Genomic DNA, 22,529 nt, shown 5'->3' with positions numbered 1-22,529 from the left:
AGAGAGAGAGAGAGAAATATATTTGCGAGTTACATATGAACCATGATATGAACTCAGGGCCGGCCCGTAGCACTGGCTAGATGTTCGCCTAGGGCGCCAGATCTGGGGAGGCGCTGCGCTGGCAGTTCTGGGAGGGAAAAAAACATTTTGACCGTTGGGGCTCATCCTAATTTTCGGCCTTGATGTAACAATATTCACAATTAAGTAAATGTAACACCCTTTTCACCCCGGTTCCACCTTTCATTTGCCATGTACGATGGGCGCTGTAAGTGATGAAAATGGGGGATGTTGGCTTATCTGGCGCCAGCAGCTCACAGACAAAATGCGAGTGAGCGAGGGAGAGAGGGAGGGAGGGTGGTACCAGCGCTGTTGTTATTATAATCTGGTGCCGTGCTAGCTGCTCTAACGGATATAAGAAGAAGATGTTTCTTCAATAATGTGGAGGGAGAGTCCTCTCCAGTCAGACTGAGAGGCTGATAAGTTAACTACAGCTCAGTGAGGTAAAGGACTCTTAGTCTAAGTTCAAACGGTTTGGTCACAATTTATGTAAACACATATTTCCAAGGCACTCCTTTGTAATTATTGGGATAAACAGGTTTTAAATCATTCCAATGTATACTATAGGACAGTAACCAAAAATATCCTTTAAAACTGGAGAGATAACAAAACAACACAAATAAAATAAGTTACATTAATTTGTTATTGGCTATGGTAGGCTATTGGTTATGTTCACATACTTATTTGATTACATCCACTTGTCTAAGATGACAACAGAGACTTTCGACCCAAAACTAGCTGTTGACTTGTGGATGCAAGCATGCTAATCGCAGACTCAACCAGAGAGAAAGTAGTAGGCCTACATCATCAGCTACCATGTCTGACAGAGAGGAAGACAGTGAGGAGAACAGTCAGGAGGGTAGTGATGACAGCTTGTAGGATTACTGGTCGTGCTAATGTTGTCTTGTGTTCACCTCTGCATGTGTGTTCAGTGTTCACCTCTGCATGTGTGTTCAGTGCCGTGTGTCTGGCAAATAAAGTCAAGACCCCCTCAAAAGTTACGGTTTATTTCATTTTAAGGATGAGCACCAAGCAACATCTCCAGGTGCTCCTTTGAGAACCAGGGCAAAAAAGTTATGTGCACCCCTGTTTATAGCTATTTTTTATCAAAACCTGTATATTCCGTCAGGCAGCTGCCATTTTGGCAATTTTCAGTAGTCACATGATCAGAAAAACTAGGTCGTGACGTCATCTATGCGTTCACTTTGTAAACACACGAACAGCTCATTCGACGAAAACATGGCAGAGTATTTGAGTTCGGACTCGTCAGCCGAGGAAGAAGTTTAGAAAAATAAAGTCCAGGCGGACTCACCTCTGGGTAATTTGGGAACCATCAGTTCCATTTGACCTTTTTCACTGTAAAAATCCTTTTATTACTTTGAATTATTACTATAGGTATTCATTCCATCCAAATACAACTGTAAAACAAATACAAATGTTATCCTCTTAGGCCCCACGGACCCGTGCCGAAATCGCATCATTTGCAGGAAACAACGTCTAAGGAACCTTAATATTTAATAAACTAGGAATATTTTATATCCATATAACGGGAAAAAAACTAATTTAACTGATCTTTTTCATTTTTTTCTTAAAAAAACACACAATGCTAACAGTGAGCCTCTGAATTAGCCCTGAGCGAAAAATGCTAACCTATTACTTTACCGAAAATCACTCCTAGCTCCCTTATTACTTATCCTAGCTGCACACCCAACACATCGTTTATGATCGTAAAGACACAGAATCTAACGGTGCTCACCTCAACACTGAAAGATACAAACTCGCGACGTTATCAACAAAAACGTACATCAAAACAAGTGGCGCTATGTACTATCATGCGCTAGGCTAACATGGCTTACCTTCGTCTTTGCCTGGTCTAAACTGGTCTTCAATGGCATTACAACGATAAAAACGATGATGTAGTTAATCCATAGGTTAATATCCAATGTGGCTGTGTCCCCTTTGAAATGTTCTGATAATCTATAAGCAATAAAACTGCAATTCCGTTATCTGCTGTCCACTCTGTGCTCCGTGCGCTCTGGGTCCTGCAATTCCTGCTTCCTTACGTAGTAAACAATAAGTAAAGTCTGCTGCGTAATGTGCTTACGCTGGCTGGCATTGGCAGTGCACTGCATTCCCATTAAGTAATGGTTGATTAATAAATCCCATTTTATGTTTCATCATACTCTCAGAGTAGTCGTCCAGAAACTTGAAATGTTCGCTGCATACATGCGCCTGTGGATCTTTCTGTTCGGGCCGAGCACATTTCGCTAGCCACTGCCTCCGAACGTACTTCCTACGCTTACCCGTTGGCAATAGATGGAACCGAGCATTCCGTGGATTGTTCCTATCCGAATTGTGGCAATGTTTCGCGATACAATGAGGCATATTTCAATAGAATTGAGAGAGTAACTAGAGTAAACAACATGAACAAAGCACATACGTCAATTTGTCCTCGACACCAAACGCATAGTTCACGTCACTTCCGGTAAAAATAAGTCATGTGACTCGTCAAAATGGCGCCGCCCACAGGGTTGATGTTATTTCGGTAATTAATCAGCTTAAAATCACTGATAACGTCATCGGATTAAAAAAAAAAAAAAAGACTGGCAGAGACTGGTCTGTTTTATCGGATGATAATTATTTAAAAATGCGTGTCATGAGGATTGCCTCCCTTTAATAGTTAATGTGCGCTTTTGTGCATGAAGTATGTGTGACAATTGTTTTGGCACTAAACAGTCAAATGGTGTTAGTCCTTTTTTAAAGATATTCTCAGGGTTTTTGAGTAGATACAATTTAAAAACGGTATTGGTATTGGTATTAAGAAGTGAATCTGTTTCTTCACAGAACATTTAACAGTAAGAAGATGGCCAAATAAACTTGTCATTCCTCCTTAATGGTGAACAAGATGGCAGCAGCGTTGTTTATTTACTGACATCAGTTTGGATATTTTAACGTTTGTTACTCTTTTAACCCGGCATTTGAATGATGAGCTAGCGAGCTAGCAACGCAGACTATATCCACCCTCGGCAAACTCACCAGCATGACTCTCACTATCGATGGCACCACTGTTTTCCCCTCCAACCAGTCACGCAACCTTGAAGTAATCTTTGACCTCTCCCTCGAGCCTCAAATCCACCACGTAATCAAAACCTAATTTGACCACCTTCACAATATTGCATAGATCCGATCCTTTCTCACCCACCCGTCAGCTTAACGCCTTAATTTCCTCCCGCCTTGACTACTGTAACTGCCTTCTATACGGCATCAGCTCACCATCCCTCAATAGACTACAACTGGTTCAAAATCATGGCATCACATCACCCCAGTCCTCAAAGAACTTCACTGGCTTTCCCTCTCCCATCGCATCAACTACAAAATACTTGTCCTCACCAACAAAGCCCTCCACCATCTGCCCCCCTACCTCACTGACATCCTAACCCCCTACCAACCCCAACAGCTTATTTAATCTCAGCAATATTACAACAAATCTGACACTTCCTCAATCAAGACGTTGGCTGGATTACTCCCTTTTATCAGGCTGTCCCAACATATTCATCGAAAAACCTTCATCTGGTACAAAATGCTACAGCCCGTCTACTAACAAAAACAAGTAAAATGGACCATGTCACTCCAAATTTAGCAGCTCTACACTGGCTCCTAGTAAAGTACGGAATTTATTTTTGTTTGAATCAGAGGCAGACTGTCCATACTTTTGAGAGTGTGCTCAATACCTTCCTTTTTAACAAAGCCTTGTATGGTATTTATTTTAGTGTATTTTATTATATTTTTAAATCTCTATCTTGTCTTTTCATTTTCCTATAATTGTATTGTTTACAATGTTGTTGTTTGTTTTTAATCTTTAAAGCCCACTGAGACCAACGTGTTTTGTGATATTGGGCTATATGAATACTTTGATTTGAATTAACTATGTAATGGTAAATAGAAAAAAAACAGACATTAGTTAGGGATGTAGTTGTTTCGCAGATTCTACCTGACATTTTAATAGACCTAACCAGAGCTTAAAGGGCACCTATCATGCTATTTTTAGGCAATAGCATAGGTCTCAGATATATAAAAAAATATAAAAAACATGTCTATGAAGTGTTTTGGTCGAAAAACAGATGACCCATCCTATGGGATTAGTTTTGTATCATAAAGATAAAGCAACACTTTCTCAGAATAAAGCAAAACTATGAGTTTAAAAGAAAAAAAAACTGAGTCAAGCAAAATAAAATACATTTCAAAAATAAAACTATAAGTTGCAAACTAATCATTTTTGTAATCATGCAAACTATAAGTCTTTTTTCTTGGTTTTAACATATATTTTTGTTTGCAGTTCTTGTTTCTTCTTTCTCAATGATCAGACTTTTGCTCTCACTGCAGCTCTTCTCGTTTGTGCTCCCTCATTTTTTGTTTTCGATTTTGACACAAACGTCCCAGGTGGGCGGGACTTTCAGGGGTGCGTCCCCATTGGCTACTCAGTTTAAAAATAAGAGGGGGCGGAGCCTTAGGGGCTCATGCGGGACCTGGCAGATTCGGGCCGTTTCTCAATCTTGAGGATACTGGCTTCCAAGCCAATATTTCAAGGATCTCCAGCATACTTGGAATTCCACCGAGGCCGCGTCCTTGGTTTGGGGGAAATTTCGAGGCTGCACATGGGTAGACTTCGCATCCTTAAAATCCCCACAATGCTTTGCGCACGGACCAATTTCAAAAACCCTTGCGGAGTAGTGTTAATTTCGTTGACTAAAACTATGACGAAATGACTTTTTTTCCATGACGAAAACGAGACGATGACGAGACTGCACCGACGGCAGTAAACAATAACTGTAATGAAATCATCATGCAATATCGTTGCCGAAAAGTGACGAGACGAAAATGTAGTTTGCTAAATAAAAACTATGCCAAAATCTCTCTTTACTTTCGTTGACGAAAAATGAGGAGACGAAATATTATCAAAGATAACGTTACATCTCTGATAGTCAGTTTTTCTCCCAGATGTTCAATTTCCGGTGCTGCGGCAGGGCAGCAGCTGTGTGTCTGTGCTGCGCGCGGCGGTAGATTTGAATTACACCGGGCAGCGGCACACTGTGAACTGTCAGGAAGACTCGGGTCTAACTCATGGTCTAACTAACCTTATTCAACAGAAAATAAAATGGCAACAACATGGCTTGAGAGCAGTGGTCGCACTCGCGTTAACCGAATACCCCCCCGTCAGCGCGAGTGAGGGATAAATTGTGCACTCGACGGGTAATAATGGATTATGACGGAAATGTTACGATCCTGTCCGTCAAAATGACTGACAACGAAAAAGTCTAAAGCCACCACTGCTTGGGAGAAAGAAACAATGTGATATTTGGGCCCATTTTCGCTTCAATGAGGCGGAGAAAAAAAGCTAATGCATTGTTTTATCAGAAGGGAAGCAATGTGGCCATAACACAGCTGGTAAAAACACCACAAACCTGACCAGATACTCTCTGCAAAGCTTCTTAATCATTCAACCTGTGTTTTTCATCAAATAAGGACAAGATATAATCTTATTGTGAAATACGTTTGACTAAAAGGACAAATTATTGGTTTTGGCTAGACTAGTTTGACTGAAATGTTCTATATAATCTGATGACTAAAAAAGACTCAAGAGTTTTCATTGACAAAAAGTAGACTAAAATAATTAGTTTTCTTTGACTAAAATAAGACTAAAATGCTCAGACTTTTAGTCGACTAAATCTTGACTAAAATGTTTACTGTTTTAGTCGACTAAAATAAGACTAAAATGCTCAGACTTTTAGTCGACTAAAACTTGACTAAATAAAAACAGGATGAAGGTGACTAAATATGACTAAAACTAAAAAGGAAATTTAACACAGGACTAAGACTAAAACTAAATTAAAAAATAGCTGACGAAATTAACACTATTGTGGAGAATGGCTGAACCGACGCAGCACACATTTAAATGTAAGTATGTAGTGGCGTAGAACATGTAAATATGTTACTTTGTTACATTTGTTTGTTATCACCAAAAATGTGTTCCGTGAAAGTAAAGCAAGTTCATAATTAGATAGACATCGTGAGGTATTTATTTTCGGTACAGTTTATGTTGAAACCGTTAGAGAGAGTGGCACACTTGTCAGCCTGTTCCATTCTTCTTTGTTTTCCGAAGCCGTGGCTTGGAAGCATACTTGCTTCGTTTCTGAAGGAAGTGACTTGGAAGTACGCGACTACCAAGCCAGCATCCTCGCGATTGAGAAACACCCACTGTCTAAAATGCGGCGGTGATGAAACGCAAGGATTATTAGATCAAGGATTATTAGATCAAGGATTATTAGATCAACAGGCATGAAAACGGGTCAGGGGTGAAAAAGGTGAGAAGGATATTATCCCTCTAGGGGGGTCCGGGGGCATGCTCCCCCGGAAGAAAATGTTGAATATTCCATATTTTAAAGCATCAATCTGATGCATTTTGAGATGCATTTTTTTGCCAACCTGGGGAGAGCTGGAGAAACTTAACTTCAGCCATGAGTCCAAAATATGATGGCCTCCTTACTAAGTATTATCAGGGATGCAAACTCATCAGGTATGGAAAAGGTGACAAGGATCCGAGCCCCCGACCCCACGGAATATCGGCTTTAAAATGAGGAATAACAGAGGATTTTAGCAGTCAGAACAACTAAAGCAGCAGTGTTAATAATAACAGAAACGCTAAAGAGTCACATCTAATAGAAATATATAAAAGCATTTATTTTAATTGTGTAGCAGTCAGTTTATAATTTTGGCAGCACTGTTGAGCATTTTGAAAATCTATTGTCATGCCTCTGTGCAAGGCTTAGTCTTTCTATCTTTATGGCATCTGGTGTAAAGTAACTAAATTCATAAACTCAAGTACTATACTTGGGTACAGTTTTGAGATACTTGTACTTTATTTAAGTATTTCAATGTTTTGCTACTTTGTTCTTCTTCTCCTCTACAGTTCAGAGGTACATGGTGTACTTTGACTCCACTACATGTATTAATACCTTTAGTTACTTTACAGATGTGGATGAATGATGTGAAATCTAATCAAGTGTTGAATCAGACTTTAGTTCCACCTGGAGTAAATCCACCAGCTCCCCTGCAGTATACAAAGTCATTCAAACTAGCTGCACCTTCACCAGCTTTGAGAACACTTTCATGATCAATCATTATAAAACATATCATATATATTATTCTGAAATGGACCAATCTGCACAATGACTACTTTTACTGTCGCTACTTTCACTATATTTTGATGAGAATACTTTTCTACTTTTACTTGAGGAACATTTTGAATGCAGTACTTTTACTAACAGAGTATTCCTACACTCTGGTACTTCTACTTTTACTCAAGTACAAGACCTGAGTACTTCTACTTTTACTCAAGTACAAGATCTGAGTACTTCTACTTTTACTCAAGTACAAGATCTGAGTATTTCTGCTTTTAATCAAGTACATGATCTGAGTACTTCTACTTTTACTCTAGTACAAGATCTGAGTGCTTCTACTTTTACTCAAGTACAAGATCTATACTTATACCACCTCCGTTTATAGCCTATGAAAAAAAAACTATTAGAAAACGAAGGCTAAAGCTAACGTTAGCAGATAGTGACAATGTATGCTAGTTAGCCAGCTCAACGATAATATTGCGACAGAAAAACGTTTCAGTGCACATCACGCTCTGCAGCTCCGACAGGGAGCTCTGCTCTGAACACCTGAACAGCCCGTTCTAACAGCTGTTCACCAGCGGTCCAGTCTGTACCACAGTGACTCCGGACCGCACAGTTAATATTAACGAACGCACCCGTAGGTAATGTGGCTGCTGAAGCTAGACCATCATCGCGGAGCAGCAGAGCCGACAGGCAGGAAGACTCGAGCACACAGCTCGCGCTGCATTATAATATATATAAAAAAAAACACCATGCGTGTCATGATGGCACATAACAGCTCGCGGCCGCAGATTACTCCGGGTCCCAGACCCCAAACATATTTGTATTGCAGATCTACATGAATCACACAAACGACCTATTTTGGATTCAAAACGGCGAATTTCGCCGAAAGGTGAGTGATTTTCATGCCTGGATCAAGGATTATTTCTGAAACAGTATGGAGCTCAAAGGCTTTCTCTCTTGCCGGTTATACCACAAGGTGAGTTCCTTTTTATTTCCTGCTTCTTCACACACATGCTCTCCAGTACAGGTTAGCTCTGAGTGTTAGCGATGCTAATGTAAACACCGACCATATTACGTCCAAAACAGTCGGGCATTGTTTCTGATAGCAACGTTTCTGATAGTGCTGTGAGTCCGCCGCCGATTTGTCGTCATATCGGTGGCACATCTGGATCAGCTCCGTTGTAGCGCCGTTTTTAGAGATTTGGGTACGGAGGAAAAGAGAGAGGGTTTTATTTTCTGACGCTGCGTGAGTTCCCTGACACACCGGGGACACATAGTTATGTGTAAAAGACATCAAAAAGTGCATTTTGCATGATAGGTCCCCTTTAAACAACCACAGTCAACTGGCCCAGCTTAGCAGCACAATGATGCAGTCAGAGATGTCTCACCTCAGGCCATGGACACTTTGGCCCCAGATGTCCTGGGTGTCAGACGGAGACATGTGCATGTCCAAGTTGCAGACGTTGGGCTTCTGAGGGTAGGTCTTTAGACACTGTCTGATCCAGAAGGGCTGGGAGCCCCGCAGGAACGGGTTTGAGATAAAGATGAACCCTGAACACAGCAGTAGAGCACTGGGTTATACAAACTGAAAAAAAATGAACCCAGTATTATTTATTTGGTTTTACTGGAGCACTGTGGTGGGAGACACACTGATGTACAGAACAATACACTACTAAACGATTCTCTAACATATAAGGTACTAATTTAAACGAAAAACCTGAATAAAGAAGTGGAGAAACCAGGAGCGTTGTTTGTTTTTTTCACTATAAAAGGGTCGAAATGTGCAGAAACTATTGTCTAAGCAGAAATTTAGATTTATAACAAAAGCTTTAAGTGGAAAAGTGCTGAAAATATGCATTTCAACAATTTATTTTGTTTCAACAGTGGAGATTGGTTTGTTTAAGGCAAAGCTAAGCTAATATTGTAGGTGCTTCATTAACACTTGAAATAATATCATGTGACATTGTGAAATGTGAAATACCAAAAATAGTCCATGCTTTATAAACATAAATTGATATACATATATTTACTTCGACTCTCTGTATAAATCTGAAGGATTTTAGATCTTCCGGTAGCTAGCAGATGGTCAAGTTGAAAATGTGCACGAATATGCACATTTCATTTATTTGACCGTGTTTTTTGTTTGCATTGCCTTTATATGCGATTGAGTATGTGCATTTAATGTATAGCACTTTTTTCCCAGTGTATGTACGTATATTACTTCATTAACATACGCAAACATTCAGTGTGGATTATACACAGAGTTTTAGAAATTTGGCCCCTGATCTCAACCTAACCAAAACCCTATTGGAGGTCCTGGAGCAACGTGTTGGAATATGCTGTCCACCAATGTCCTTAGCAACATAATAAGTATGGGCGTATATTTTGGGATGTTGCGGATCACCTTTCTTGCAGACTTGAAGAATATATGGCAAGGAGCTCTTGTGATGAGTTAAAATGTGTATATTCAAGCCAGAAACGCGCTTGACACTTTCTTGTGTGAGCCAATCAGCGTTGAGATTCTTCTCATGTTGTCACTCACGTGCTGACCTTGTTGTCAGCAATAACAACAAATCAGCTGTTGGACCCAGAGCCTTATAGTACCTCATATTTGTACAGAAACTGGACAAAGTTTGTTGTTGTCCAATGTATGTGTACAAATCATAAAGGCTCTATGGCGTGACAAATAAAGATGCTGCTTTATTTATGTATAATATGAAACTATTTTGAAAGATAACAGAGCAGCTACAATGGTAGCTAACTAATCAATCCAATCTCCATTCAGAAAGTAGCTTTGCCTGCCTTCTTGAAGACATTTTATCAAAGCATTTATACAGGGTTTTCATCATTGTTGATACGTATATTGCAATTAAATCATACCACATTAGTAAACAAGACCGGTTCAGCCGACTTGTGAATTGATAGAGAAAACGTTGTTGTTATCTACATGGAGAAAAGCCTTGGCAGCGAGTTTAGTTGAGGTCACAAATGAGGTCAAACGTTCTTGAGGATTGCAAGGCAAATAATTGCTTAGCATCTGTTACTTAATAAACTGGATTCATCACTTCTCTTTGACGCAGCAACACACAACAGCATGTGCTCTCTCTCTACATGTGAAACAACTGATAAAGACTCTTGGCCCTTAGAAAAAGGCACCAAGTGAATACAGGCCCTAAATGTTGCATTTGTTATTGATTAATAAAATAGTGAAATGAATGTTGGCTCAGAGGTATGTCTTATGTCTAAGCTTGGTGTTTGACCTGTCCTATCTGCGTTACCTGGGTAGCCCTGCAGGCCAAAGGTCCTCCAGGATTTGACCGGCTGTAATCCAGCCCTGGCAGCGTCGCTGTCACTCACTGCAGAAAGGTCCAGTACGGCTGGAACTATCTATACACACACACACACACACACACACACACACACACACACACACACACACACACACACACACACACACACACACACACACACCACACACACACACACACACAACACACACACACACACACACACACACACACACACACACACACACCACACACACACACACACACACACACCACACACACACACACACACACACACACACACACACACACACACACACACACACACACACACACACACACACACACACACACACACACACCCACACACACACACACACACACACACACACACACACACACACAACACACACCACACACACACACACACACACACACACACACACACACACACCACACACACACACACACACACACACACACACCTCAGTCCTTCTCAAGCCAAAGTGTTGTTATGTTCTATATTTCAAAGTCTTCTATGTGAGACTCAACCAGAGAGATACGAGCCCCGACATCTGATGCAAGCCAAAAAACTGTATTGCCACACATTCATTATTTCCAAAACCCAAAATATGGCAGAGTCTGTGTCAGGGAAGTACATTGAATTATCTTTTGCTCTTATTGAAGCTTTACAGTGGTGTTGCGACTGCTATTGCGTAGGTAAAACACACATACAGTCTATCTTAGTTCGGTGACACTATCTTAACTCTATAGTTGTCTTTTCTAAATGCATTGCATTTTCATTTGAATCAACTGACAAATATGCAATCAACCATGAACACATGTATTCTGAAAAATCTGAAATGGTTTTGAATTGTAAGCATATCCTGGCTTATATCTCTGTATTTTATTTTAAGTAAAGTAGATGTTTATTAAAGATTGGATTAATATTGAAAACCCACTTTTTAAAAGGAATAATAATAATCAGCTCAAAATTCCACTATATCGCTCATTTCACACAAACTTTTTGCAAGTTGCGATCAATATTTGTATATATAAATGAAATAAACATAAAGTATATAGGCTACACATTGATAGGAAAGGGGTCCTTTAAAAAAAGGTGTGCTAACACTGGCTAAAGCAGCTAGGCGAGGGATCACTGAAGAAACACTGGTAGTTCCAAAGAGTGAAGTTATAGTAAAGCATACAACTTATTCAGCAATGGCTCATAAATTGAATTTTGCTAACAGTATTATGAATCTGTATTTTACGGATGTACAAAGCAGTGTGTCTGCAACCAGCTTCTCCTTTGTTGAGTCAACAGGGTATTTTTATGGTGGAGCTTTACTACTTTTACTAAGTAAAGGGTGTGAGAAGGTTTAGGGGGCTCTCAAACGAGAATATAATCTAAAGGGAATGACTCACAATTATGAATATGTGTTATGGTTCAGGATTTTACTGTATTCATTGTTTTTTTACATTACATAATATGGTTAAGGACGGTGGCTGTTTCCTCATACATAGTGCATTGGCAATTCTTGGTTTGGAAATGGTCATGCCCATAAATTGATGTTTCACCAGGAGCCAAATGGTCTAGTGTTCTCCTCTACAGACCTAGAGGAGTAAAGCTCGGTAAAAACTGGGTAAAGCAGATTCACTTTTAAAATCACTGTTTTCCCGGTGTTCATCTTTTAAAAACAAACAGTGATAAAAAACACCAAGATCTAATCGTGTTGGACTAAATTGACTTTATCCTGGATTCAAGGTCAATTTATGACAGCTTCTGACAGTCAGCCATAACATTGACGCATGCGCAAGAAGGCACCATTACCAGACCAGATTAAACGCGTAATAAAGATTCCTCTTTGAAAATTGGGATAATATAACCACACAGCTGGACAACATATATCACACGTGTAGACGGTTTTAAACACATGAGTGCGGCCATGTTACATATCATCCTTCCTCAGTCCTCACCTTGTCACTGGGTAAGCCTTTGGAAAAGTCAGTGACATCGCTGAAGTCGGGCGGCGGGCTTTTTCTTTTGTAAAACTTGAATACTTTTTTAAATGCGTCTTCTCCACGCACCACAGAGGAGGCTGCCATCTTGGCTGTGACGTAGATGAACTTTCACCTCAGACGTCACTTACGGAGCTTTCCGACAGAAACAACATGGCGGCGCCCTCTAAGAAAGTGTTCGAGATCTTCGTGAATAAAATACCATGGACCCTAGCTACCAGTAAGCATATTCAATTTGTCTAATAATTATACATGAGTAGTCGTAGATAGTTATGCATGTGTAGCCACTCACGTGACTCCGAACATGGTTCTATACTGTGGTTTGGTGAGGCTCGCAGACAGCATGAGCTCCAACATGCTAACACCAGGGCCTGTCTGCAGTCCAAGCTTGGCTTTTTCATGCTATTGGCATCTTATAAAACAGTCATGCAGTTTACCAGAGCGGAGAATAATTCATATTTTGCACTTGAGTAAAAGTAGAAGTACCAGAGAGAAGGAATACTATGTTACAGTAAAAGTCCTGAATTCAAAATGTTACTCAAGTAAAGCACACAAGTATTATCATCAAAATATCCTTTAAGTACCAAAAATAAAAGTAGTAATTGTGCAGATTGGTCAATTTCAGAATAATATATATGATATATTTGTATCATTATTGATTATTAAAGTGTTCTCAAAGCTGGTAAAGGTGCAGCTAGTTTTAATGACTTTGTATACTGCAGGGTAGCTGGTGGATTTACTCCAGGTGGAACTAAAGTCTGATTTAAGACTTGATTATATTTAACATCATTAATCAAATCTGTAAAGTCGCTAGTAAAGGTATTATCAGGAATGCAAACATGTATGGTGAAAAAAGAGAAATATTCCAAGGAGAAAAAAACAGCGTAATATACCATCTGACAAAGGCCTGTGCTATAATGCTTCAATTAACTGGCTATTCTTTATAATATACTCATATCAATAGGAGACAGAGATGTTAAGTTATAAATCAAGGGTTTTTATCATTTACAGCAGGGGTGGAGAACCTTTTTCCTCTCAAGGGCCATTTCAAATTGTACAACATCCTCCGAGGGTCGTACAAATGATTGAACTCAACCTCTGCTTAAAAAAACTAAAATCACAGCCCATTCATTTAGCCTTTCTTTCATGCTGTGCAAAGAAAAAGCAACCTCTTAAACAGATCGACACTGGGCTTACAACTAAAGACAAACTGCGGCATGTGTACGGCTCCTTATCTTTATTATACATCCATGCTCCTTACGGCCCCTACACACGGCGGCGTGCGTTACCGCTTGGGGATTTTTTACGACCAACAACCAATCACATGAATGTCCCGCCCCGGACATACAAAGCAAAGCATTCATGCTACATCCATGCTGTCTAAATATACTGTCTATGCTTGCTAGCTGTCCATTCAAACGAAGTACACTGGATATAAACTCCCCAAACAGGCGAAAACCTACCAGTTTCACCCACTGTCTCTGCCACCTCCCCCCATGCCTGGATCCTCCGGTTTGTATCCCTGTATGTAAAGAGGGACTGGTCATATAGTACCGGGTGATTCCCTACCGCCACGATCATTTTCTCCTCCATTTTTTGACATATGGGAAATAACTGCGGTCTGGCTCTCCCAGCATACACGCGGTTTGATTGGCTAGCGCTTGTAATGTTGGATTTGCATACGCAGGATTTGATTGGCTGACGCCTCCGTCGAGGCGGCAAAAGTATAACATTGCTCTACTTTTGCAGCGAGCACCGCGAGAGAAGCTACGCTTTGCTCCCACAATGCAGTTCGGCGAATCGTGACGTCACCCCATTCAAAGTGAATGGGCAGAAGCGTTGAAGCGGCAACGCACGCCGCCGTGTGTAGGCTCCGTTACGGTGTGTCCACACAGCAGCTTTGACCAAATCTTGAAAATCCTGGAGCTGGGCGTGTCTGACAGCTTGGGGATTTCTCGACCAACAACCAATCACATGAATATCACATGAATATCCCGCCCCCGACATACAAAGCAAAAAAACCCGGTTCTTCTACACTATTGTCAAATAGGAAGGGCTATGATGAACATTTATTTTTTTAACATTTTGAACATTTATGAGATTAATGTTTATGGTGCTATTTTATGCTACATTCCATGCTGGCTAATGATACTGTCTATGCTTGCTAGCAACGAAGTAAACTAGCAACGAAGTAAACTGGATATAAAATCCCCAAACAAGCGAAAACCTACCAGTTTCACCCACTGTCTCTGCCACCTCCCTCCATGCCTGGTTCCTCCGGTTTGTATCCCGGTAAGTAAATAGGGACTGGTCATAAAGAACCGGGTGATTTGCTACCGCAATAACTAACTTCTCCTCCATTTTTGTTAGGAATATAGAATGAACTGCGGTCTCGTTCTCCCAGCTTGCACGCGGTTTGATTGGCTAGCACTTGAACTGTCAGATTTGCATAAACGGATCTGATTGGCTGTCGCTTCCAGCTCAGCCTCAAAAGTTGAACATTGTTCAACTTTGGAATCCTGAACATCCTGGAAATCTTCGCCTCGCCCCCCCACAATGCAGTTCGGCGACAAGCGAGGGAAAGTGACGTCATCCCCATTCAAAGTCAATGGGCGGAGACGCGCTGGAAGCGGTGGACAAATCGCCAAAAAGCTGCTGTGTGTACGGGCCGTTATGGGTACTGCAATATTTGCTGGAGCGGGGTTCCGTTGCTCTCCGTCAGCACTACACCACGTGATGACACGTTACGCTCGTGTTGTGTTCAAGGAACCTGTCCTTGGCCAGGAAAAACAGGCACTAGCTGGTTTAATTATTTTGCGGTCTAGATTTCTTAAGCATTTTTTGAAGTCCGTCAGTCCGTGAGTCGGACCCCCCCACCCTCCCCCAAAATGAAAACTCTTCGGTTCTCCACGAATTACACAAGTCACCCAAATCAGCGTTAAAAAAGCAGGAGGCGCCAAAAAGCGAATAATTTGCATGTATTATATATATATAAATAAATTACAAAAAACGTAGTTGAGTAAAAGTAAACCGTTTACCTCTCAATTGGAGTAGAGGTATAAAGTAACATTAAATGGAAATACTCAAGTAAAGTGTAATTATGTGAAAGAATATACTAAGTACAATACTTGAGTAAATGTACTTAGTTACTTTCCACCACTGCACTTTACTAATTACACCTAGATAAAACCAGTCCAATACAGTTTATATAACAATGCTGCCATAAACCCCACATTATAAAAGCTTCTAATGTTGGTTTTGTGGAAATTGTTTTCGAGAGGTGTTGATCAAAGATAACTCTGTAGATGGTGTTGCTGTGAACTTTATTGTTTAATACTACAGCTGCATCCTCCAAAACTATAACCTCAGTAATCGAGACTTCTCTAAGACCCTAGCCACACGGAGACGGTAACGAAAACTAACCGAAGTCGATATCAAAAAAGTCTTCCGTCCACACGCAATCGGCACCAAAAACATGTCCGTCCACACGAGACCGCTCAACACGCTGGAGACACTGTAGTACATATGCCGCTGTACTTCCGCCCAAAATACACCAAAAGCAGTGAAGAAGACTTCACGAGCATGCATGGTTTCCATGGTTGCCCTTCTGTTTATTTTCCGCGGTGGATTTAGCAGCAGAGGTGGGGAGAGGCAGGGGCCAGGGCTCTGGCTCTTTTCTCCCTCCCTGAGGCAAGCGTGTGCTCCTGCTGTAAATCTCCCCGGTAGTCCACCAGGACGAGGAAACCGTGCGGCAGAGTTTCCGTTCGAATTTTTTTCCGCCGGTCAACATGTCCGTTGGGCCTTTGGGCTATGTTGTTTGATTTAATTAAATACAATATATGCACTCCACTATGCTGTTGTAGTATTTACTGTATCCAAAGCTCTTAATATGATTGCTCATATTTCAAGCCATCTTTTTTCCGGCCCCTTGCTTTGGATCATTTTCATCAACCGGCCCCATTCCAAACTAATTGAATTAATTGGAATTAATTAATTTAATAATAATAATAATAATTCCTTACATTTATTATAGCGCTTTTCCAGATGCTCAAAGCGCTTTACAAATACACATTACACATGTTTTTTTTTATACATGCAATGGTCACTGTGGACAATACCCACAGGAGCAAGTTCAGGTGAAGTGTCTTGCCCAAGGACACAACGGCTTTACAGACGCAGCAGCGGCGGGTTTCACCCCTTGATCTGATGATCATTGCACAGCGCACTGCGCCACACCGTCCAAATATAATTGGTCTATATCAGGGGTGGGGAACCTCTGGCCCCCGGGCCGTATACGGCCCGCGAGACCATTTGGTGTGGCCCTCGAGGTAATTTATAAACACACGCAAAAAAGAAAAAAATTAAAGAAATCTAGACCGCAAAATAATTAAACAAGTAAGTGCCTGTTTTTCCTGGCCAAGGTCAGGTCCTTGAACACAACACAAGCCTAACGTGTCATCACGTGGTATATGTCTCGTCTGACAGGGGTGTAGTTCTGACCGAGAGCACCAGAACGCAGCTCCACTCCAGCACTTCCAAAAATTGCAGTACCCATAAGGAGCCGTACACATGCTGCAGTTTTTGCGTGGCTGTGTCTTAGTTGTAAGCCCAGTGGCGATCTGTCATACTGATCATACAGTCAATAACGTTGTTGTTATTAGCATCTGGTTAGCTAGCTATGCTAACGAATATAAGAAGCTTTTTCTCCAACCAGTGAGGTAAAGGCACATCTTTATATGATCATTATAGTTATAAAACAAATAAGAGATTAAAGTAAACAGGTATAAAATGCTATATGACAGTAACAAAATATTGTTATTAATAAACAAGAATACAGTTTGAAAGGGGAGTGATTTGTAAAATATCCATAAAGAAAAAGAAAATCTGCTTCCAGTTCTGTTTCATAGGGGTGTTGAGAGATGTATCCATAGATCTACTAATGTTGCTCTCAAAGTGCACCAGATTGATGCTTTGAACTTCAACATTTAAAAACAAATCTTCCCGGGGGAGCATGCCCCCCGGACCCCCCTAGAGAAGGTTAGGTCCCCCCCACTTAAATCATGTCCACATGGATAGGAGTCTAAATACATTTGCACACATCTTGTGTCCATATCTTTCTGTTTGGGTGGTCATGCCACAACTCTGCACGTGCATGCATGCGTGAGTCATGGCAAGATATCTGGATTAAGAGGTTGCTTTTTCTTTGCACAGCATGAAAGAAAGGTGAAATGAGTGGGCTGTGATTTTAGTATTTTTAAGCAGAGGTCAATCATTTGTACGGCCCTCGGAGGATGTTGAAAACATTGAAATGGCCCTTGAGAGGAAAAAGGTTCCCCACCTCTGGTCTATATGATAGAGAACTGTAGCGGATACGACCCGTATCGTCTCCGTGTGGCTGCAGCCTAAATCAGTTTCAGCAACACGGTGTTATTAATTAAGGCTCCAGTTAGTGCAGGATTGTTATATCAGACTACAGTAGTTTAAGCTAGGTGTGCTTGAAAAACTGACCCTGATAAAAAAAAAAAAACTACAAATGACACTCTTCAATAATACTGTAGCATTCTTTGTGGTTCAAGCCTCAAGACATGATTTGTTAAATTAAAGGTTTTTGTGATTTGCTGAAAACATGAGATGTTCCTTATTATTTTTCAGAGGAGATGAAGGAGTACTTTGCACAGTTTGGTCATGTGAAGAAGTGTCTGCTTCCATTTGTAAGTTCCACAGCATTAGAATGTACTATTTACTGTTAATATATTGATTGGGTCTATCCATCTCTTTCATATTCCAGCTTCACCCCTTTTCACTCTACTACCAATTAGTTGATTGCTCATGCTGCACATTAGTTGTTTCTAATTTCTGTATATCCATATGCAACTGTGATTCTGTTTGCAGCATTGGTTGTAAGCAGCTTTGTTTTGGTTGTAGACTTGTAGTTTGCAATGACAAAATAGATGAATGTAACTACAGACAACTTCTTGAAATGGTATTACTGAAGAAAACCATGTGTTACAAATGAACATTTTTCCTATCCATTTATTACTATTCAAATGTAGACATATTAGATGTTTAAATGTTAAGTCTTTACAGGCAGCCATGAGTTTAATAACTTCTTCAGTATGCTTTTCAAAATGCAGAGAGAGTTACCCATCCCACAGATCAACATGTTTGGTTTCATTCTGAGCATCCCTGCAATTTCTTACTGGATTGCGTGTGTTTCACCAGGATAAAGAAACAGGGTTCCACAAAGGCTTCTGTTGGGTTGGATTCACGACAGAGGAAGGACTGAACAATGCACTTCAGAAAGACTCTCACACGCTGGAGGGAGCAAAGGTACCTTTAAAACATCTTTATCATCAAGTAATGGGGATGTTAAAGTCTTCCTTAATGGAGTGTTGCAGTAATGATAGATTTTCCTAGTCCAACCCAGAAGTTAACATGGCAAGGGCTCCCTCGACAAATAACTAGGGATCTTTCCATTGGATTTAGAATTATTGCAGAAAATAAGACCATGTATGAACACCACTTTATGATTTTTGCAACAAAATTATTAGGCTATAAACAAACTACTTCAGTCATGTCTGCGCATCACCACAGCTAAACTAAATATCACTATCGTCATGCGTGATGACCAGGGTAGGAATTTCACGGCGGCCATGGCCGTCGTTGCCCCTCGGTCTGGCCGTCATACCCAACAAATAATTGTGTGTCCTACGTAGGGTTGGGTATCGTTTGAATTTCCACGATTCTGATTCCGATTCTACTTTTCGATTCCGGTTCTTAACGGTTCTCAATTCCGATTCTTTGAGGGGCAGGGTAAAAAAATGATACATGCTTCTTCCACCAAAAAAATTACATTTATTCGAGAAACTTTTACACAGGTTAGTTTACAGTAATATTCACATTAATCAGCCTGTTTATATTCACTGCTATGTAACTGTAACCTGAGAACCACTGAAGCTACAACAGTGCAACAGTCCAACTTTTAAAGGAAACCCCCCCCCCCCCCCCCCCCCATTTGAAAAACAAGCATATTCTCAGGCATACTGGGAAGAAATGTTTGAACATTTTAAGGTAAAATGCTTCAATCTGGTGCACTTTAAGCAGAATGACTAGAGACTAGATCTAGGGGGTACAACTCTAAACACCCATATGAAGAAGATCGGTTTACATTTTAATAATTAAATAAGTATGTGAACATAACCAATAACCTACCATAGCCAATAACAAATACATGTAACGTATTTTATTTTTGTTGTTCATTCATATCTTATTTTACTATTTTATTTATGCATATTTTTGTATCTCTCCAGTTTAAAACGATATGTCTGGTTTACTGTCCTATAGTATACATTGGAATGATTTCAAACCTGTTTTATCCCAATAATTATAAAGGAGTGCCTTGGAAATATGTGTTTACATAAATTGTGATCAAACCGTTTGAGACCCACTGAGATAACTTAGACTAAAGTGAACTATCTAAACACTCAGAGTCCTTTACCTCACTGAGCTGTAGTTATCAGCCTCTCAGTTTGACTGGAGAGGACTCTCCCTCCACATCATTGTAGAAACATCTTCTTCTTCCGTTAGAGCAGCTAGCACCAGATGCTAATAACAACAGCGCGTACCGGTCCCTTTCTCCCTCGCTCTCTCCCACGTTCACTCTCACTTTGGCTGTGAGCTGCAGGTGCCAGATAAACCAACATCCCCCATTTTCATCACTTACAGCGCCCATCGTACAGGGCAAATGAAAAGTGTAACTGGGATGAAAAGGGTGTTACATTTACTTAATTATGAATGTTGTTACATCAAGGCCGAAAATTAGGATGAGCACCAACGGTCAAAACATTTTTTTTTTCTCCCAGAGCTGTCAGCGCAGCGCCTCCCCAGATCTGGCGCCTCCACAGATCTGGCACCCTAGGTGAACATCTATAACGCCAGTGCGACGGGCCGGCCCTGGTCTCAGGTTACGCTGTAGGAAGTGTAGGTACAACCATATATATATATATATATATATATGATATAAACACGTGTTTATATCATGGTTTATATATATCTATGGGTACAACGCTACATTTCCCGCCCCGCCGCAGTCATACAGTAGGCTACGGAGAGCGGCGAGAAACATTTCCTCAGGCATCGAAAAGCGGAACCGAAATTCACATGTCTAAATGATGCCGTTGGAATCGAAATGTTGGAACAGGTTCCGAACCGGAACCGGTTCTCGGTACCCAACCCTAGTCCTACGGCCACCATGGCCTTTGTGCCCCTCACACTGTTAAGATCTCGAAGTTGCTTCAAAAGCGTCAGAGCAGTGGTCTGGTCTCTGAACTGCATTATGCTGCGTTCACAATATTCTCACCGCGGCTGTCAGCTGTGTTTACTCCTGTCATTCAAACAGGACGCGCTGGAAAGGGGGCGGGGCTTATATCCATGTAAATACTGTGGTAGAAACCAACTACAACAAAATTAACATATTTTACCGTGATTTAATTGTAATACACGTTTCAAAATGATGCCGAAGTAACACCATACTGATAACGGTTAGTAAAAAACATGAATTAAAGCTTTGACAAGTGTGCAGACAGACGGCAGGCGAAAAAACTTTTAAAATGGGTGTTTTCTGAATGGAGATCGGATCGATCAGGCTAAACTAAGCTGTAGCTGCTCCGTCCACACTCATAACAAAGTCATACAGACAGAAATAAAGCAGCGACTGTATTCACCATGACACAGACAGTCTGTGGTTTGTTCTCGTTTAACTTTTGTCCCGTTTCTGAATAGATATGAGGAGCTGCGAGCTCTGTGTGCTAACAGCTAACGTTTTGGTTTTCTGATTCAACGTCAATGGCTGAGATCCTCACTGCTGATTGGCTAGCGCGAGAACGCGTCACGCGAATTTGACGCTCGAGTTGAAATTTTTTATTAAAGAGACTCTCGTACACACGCACGCACGCACACACACACGCAGACACAGACTTTTGCATTTCAAAGTATTGCTTGTTCATACAGAGCTTCACTGTGCACTGCTGAATAATTTATGTGCAGAGTTTGACCCTTGAAGGCTGTTTATTCTGGTCTGAAATTGAATATATTTGTTACATTTGAATATCATTTTTTGATTTGATTTCGGATTTGTGAATGGGAGAAGTAGTAGATAGAAAACATACCAAACACTAATGTTTTCAAAGTAGAGTCTTTCATTTTATATACGATAATACTAAGGAGGCATAGGCCTATATGATGATATAATGGCCTTTGTGCCTTAAAACAATGTGTGACACCAAAGGCCAAATGGCCTTGCCCCTAAAATGATGAAATTCCAAGCCTGGTGATGACATTTAGTAGTCTCATTCAGTCACTTGTTAGAAACTGGCATTTTTACAAGATTTAGCAGCTTCAGACATTCACCAGTGGGGGATTTACTGACATATTTAAGCTTGTGTTAACCACAGAACTTATTTCATGCTTCTTAACAAACATATTCAAATAAATTGACTTCAAGACAAGGGAACCAGAATTGGTAAATTGCTGACTCATTACTTTATGACTATTTTTTTCAAAACATTTTCTGAATCAAAATATTTTGAATGCATAATATAATGATGGATTCTCCTGTTTGTTTTCAGCTCCAGGTTCAGAAGAACATACGTAATTTTGAAGGGCCCAGGTCAAGCAAAGACGCTGAATATGACTGAAGCTGTGATACTGTGGTGTCGATGACCCTCCAGCCATCATTCATTGTTTGTTCCTGCTCCCTCAGCTGCTGGATCATTATACTTTTTCCTTTGTTCCTCGGCTCAGTGAATTTAATAATAATAATAATAATGGTCAAGCCCAAGCTTGACCATTATTGAAATTGTTTATGAACTCATCCAGTAATAATGTCATTATTATTTGTAGCAAGAGAATATACTTTTAACATTAATCAATTATTATTATTACATTTATTTCAGTGTATGACAATAAAACAGTGTTTGAAACCTTA

The 22,529-nt window shown here is 40.5% G+C and overlaps 2 protein-coding genes across 2 annotated transcripts in view; one reads left to right on the top strand and one right to left on the bottom strand.

Moving 5' to 3' along the window:
- The window catches only part of alkbh1 (alkB homolog 1, histone H2A dioxygenase), a 21,017-nt gene extending 8,376 nt beyond the window's left edge, over nucleotides 1-12,641 (bottom strand). The window contains exons 1-3 of the mRNA XM_034216579.1: nucleotides 12,503-12,641; nucleotides 10,517-10,625; nucleotides 8,627-8,789 (exon numbers count right to left, since the gene is read on the bottom strand). Of these exons, the coding sequence (XP_034072470.1) occupies nucleotides 8,627-8,789; nucleotides 10,517-10,625; nucleotides 12,503-12,631 (401 nt within the window). The 5' untranslated portion in view covers nucleotides 12,632-12,641. The remainder of the gene's footprint in view (nucleotides 1-8,626; nucleotides 8,790-10,516; nucleotides 10,626-12,502) is intronic.
- On the top strand, nucleotides 12,608-22,529 carry slirp (SRA stem-loop interacting RNA binding protein). Its single transcript, XM_034216583.1, has 4 exons — nucleotides 12,608-12,764; nucleotides 18,197-18,255; nucleotides 18,767-18,874; nucleotides 22,171-22,529. The coding sequence occupies exons 1-4, from the start codon at nucleotides 12,698-12,700 to the stop codon at nucleotides 22,237-22,239; spliced, it is 303 nt and encodes a 100-aa protein (XP_034072474.1). The 5' UTR covers nucleotides 12,608-12,697; the 3' UTR covers nucleotides 22,240-22,529.

Source organism: Gymnodraco acuticeps, unplaced genomic scaffold (genome assembly GCF_902827175.1).
Source record: "Gymnodraco acuticeps unplaced genomic scaffold, fGymAcu1.1, whole genome shotgun sequence".
NCBI lineage: Eukaryota > Metazoa > Chordata > Actinopteri > Perciformes > Bathydraconidae > Gymnodraco > Gymnodraco acuticeps.
Note: the sequence above shows the minus strand (reverse complement) of the source record. Positions and strands in the feature narration are given on the sequence as shown.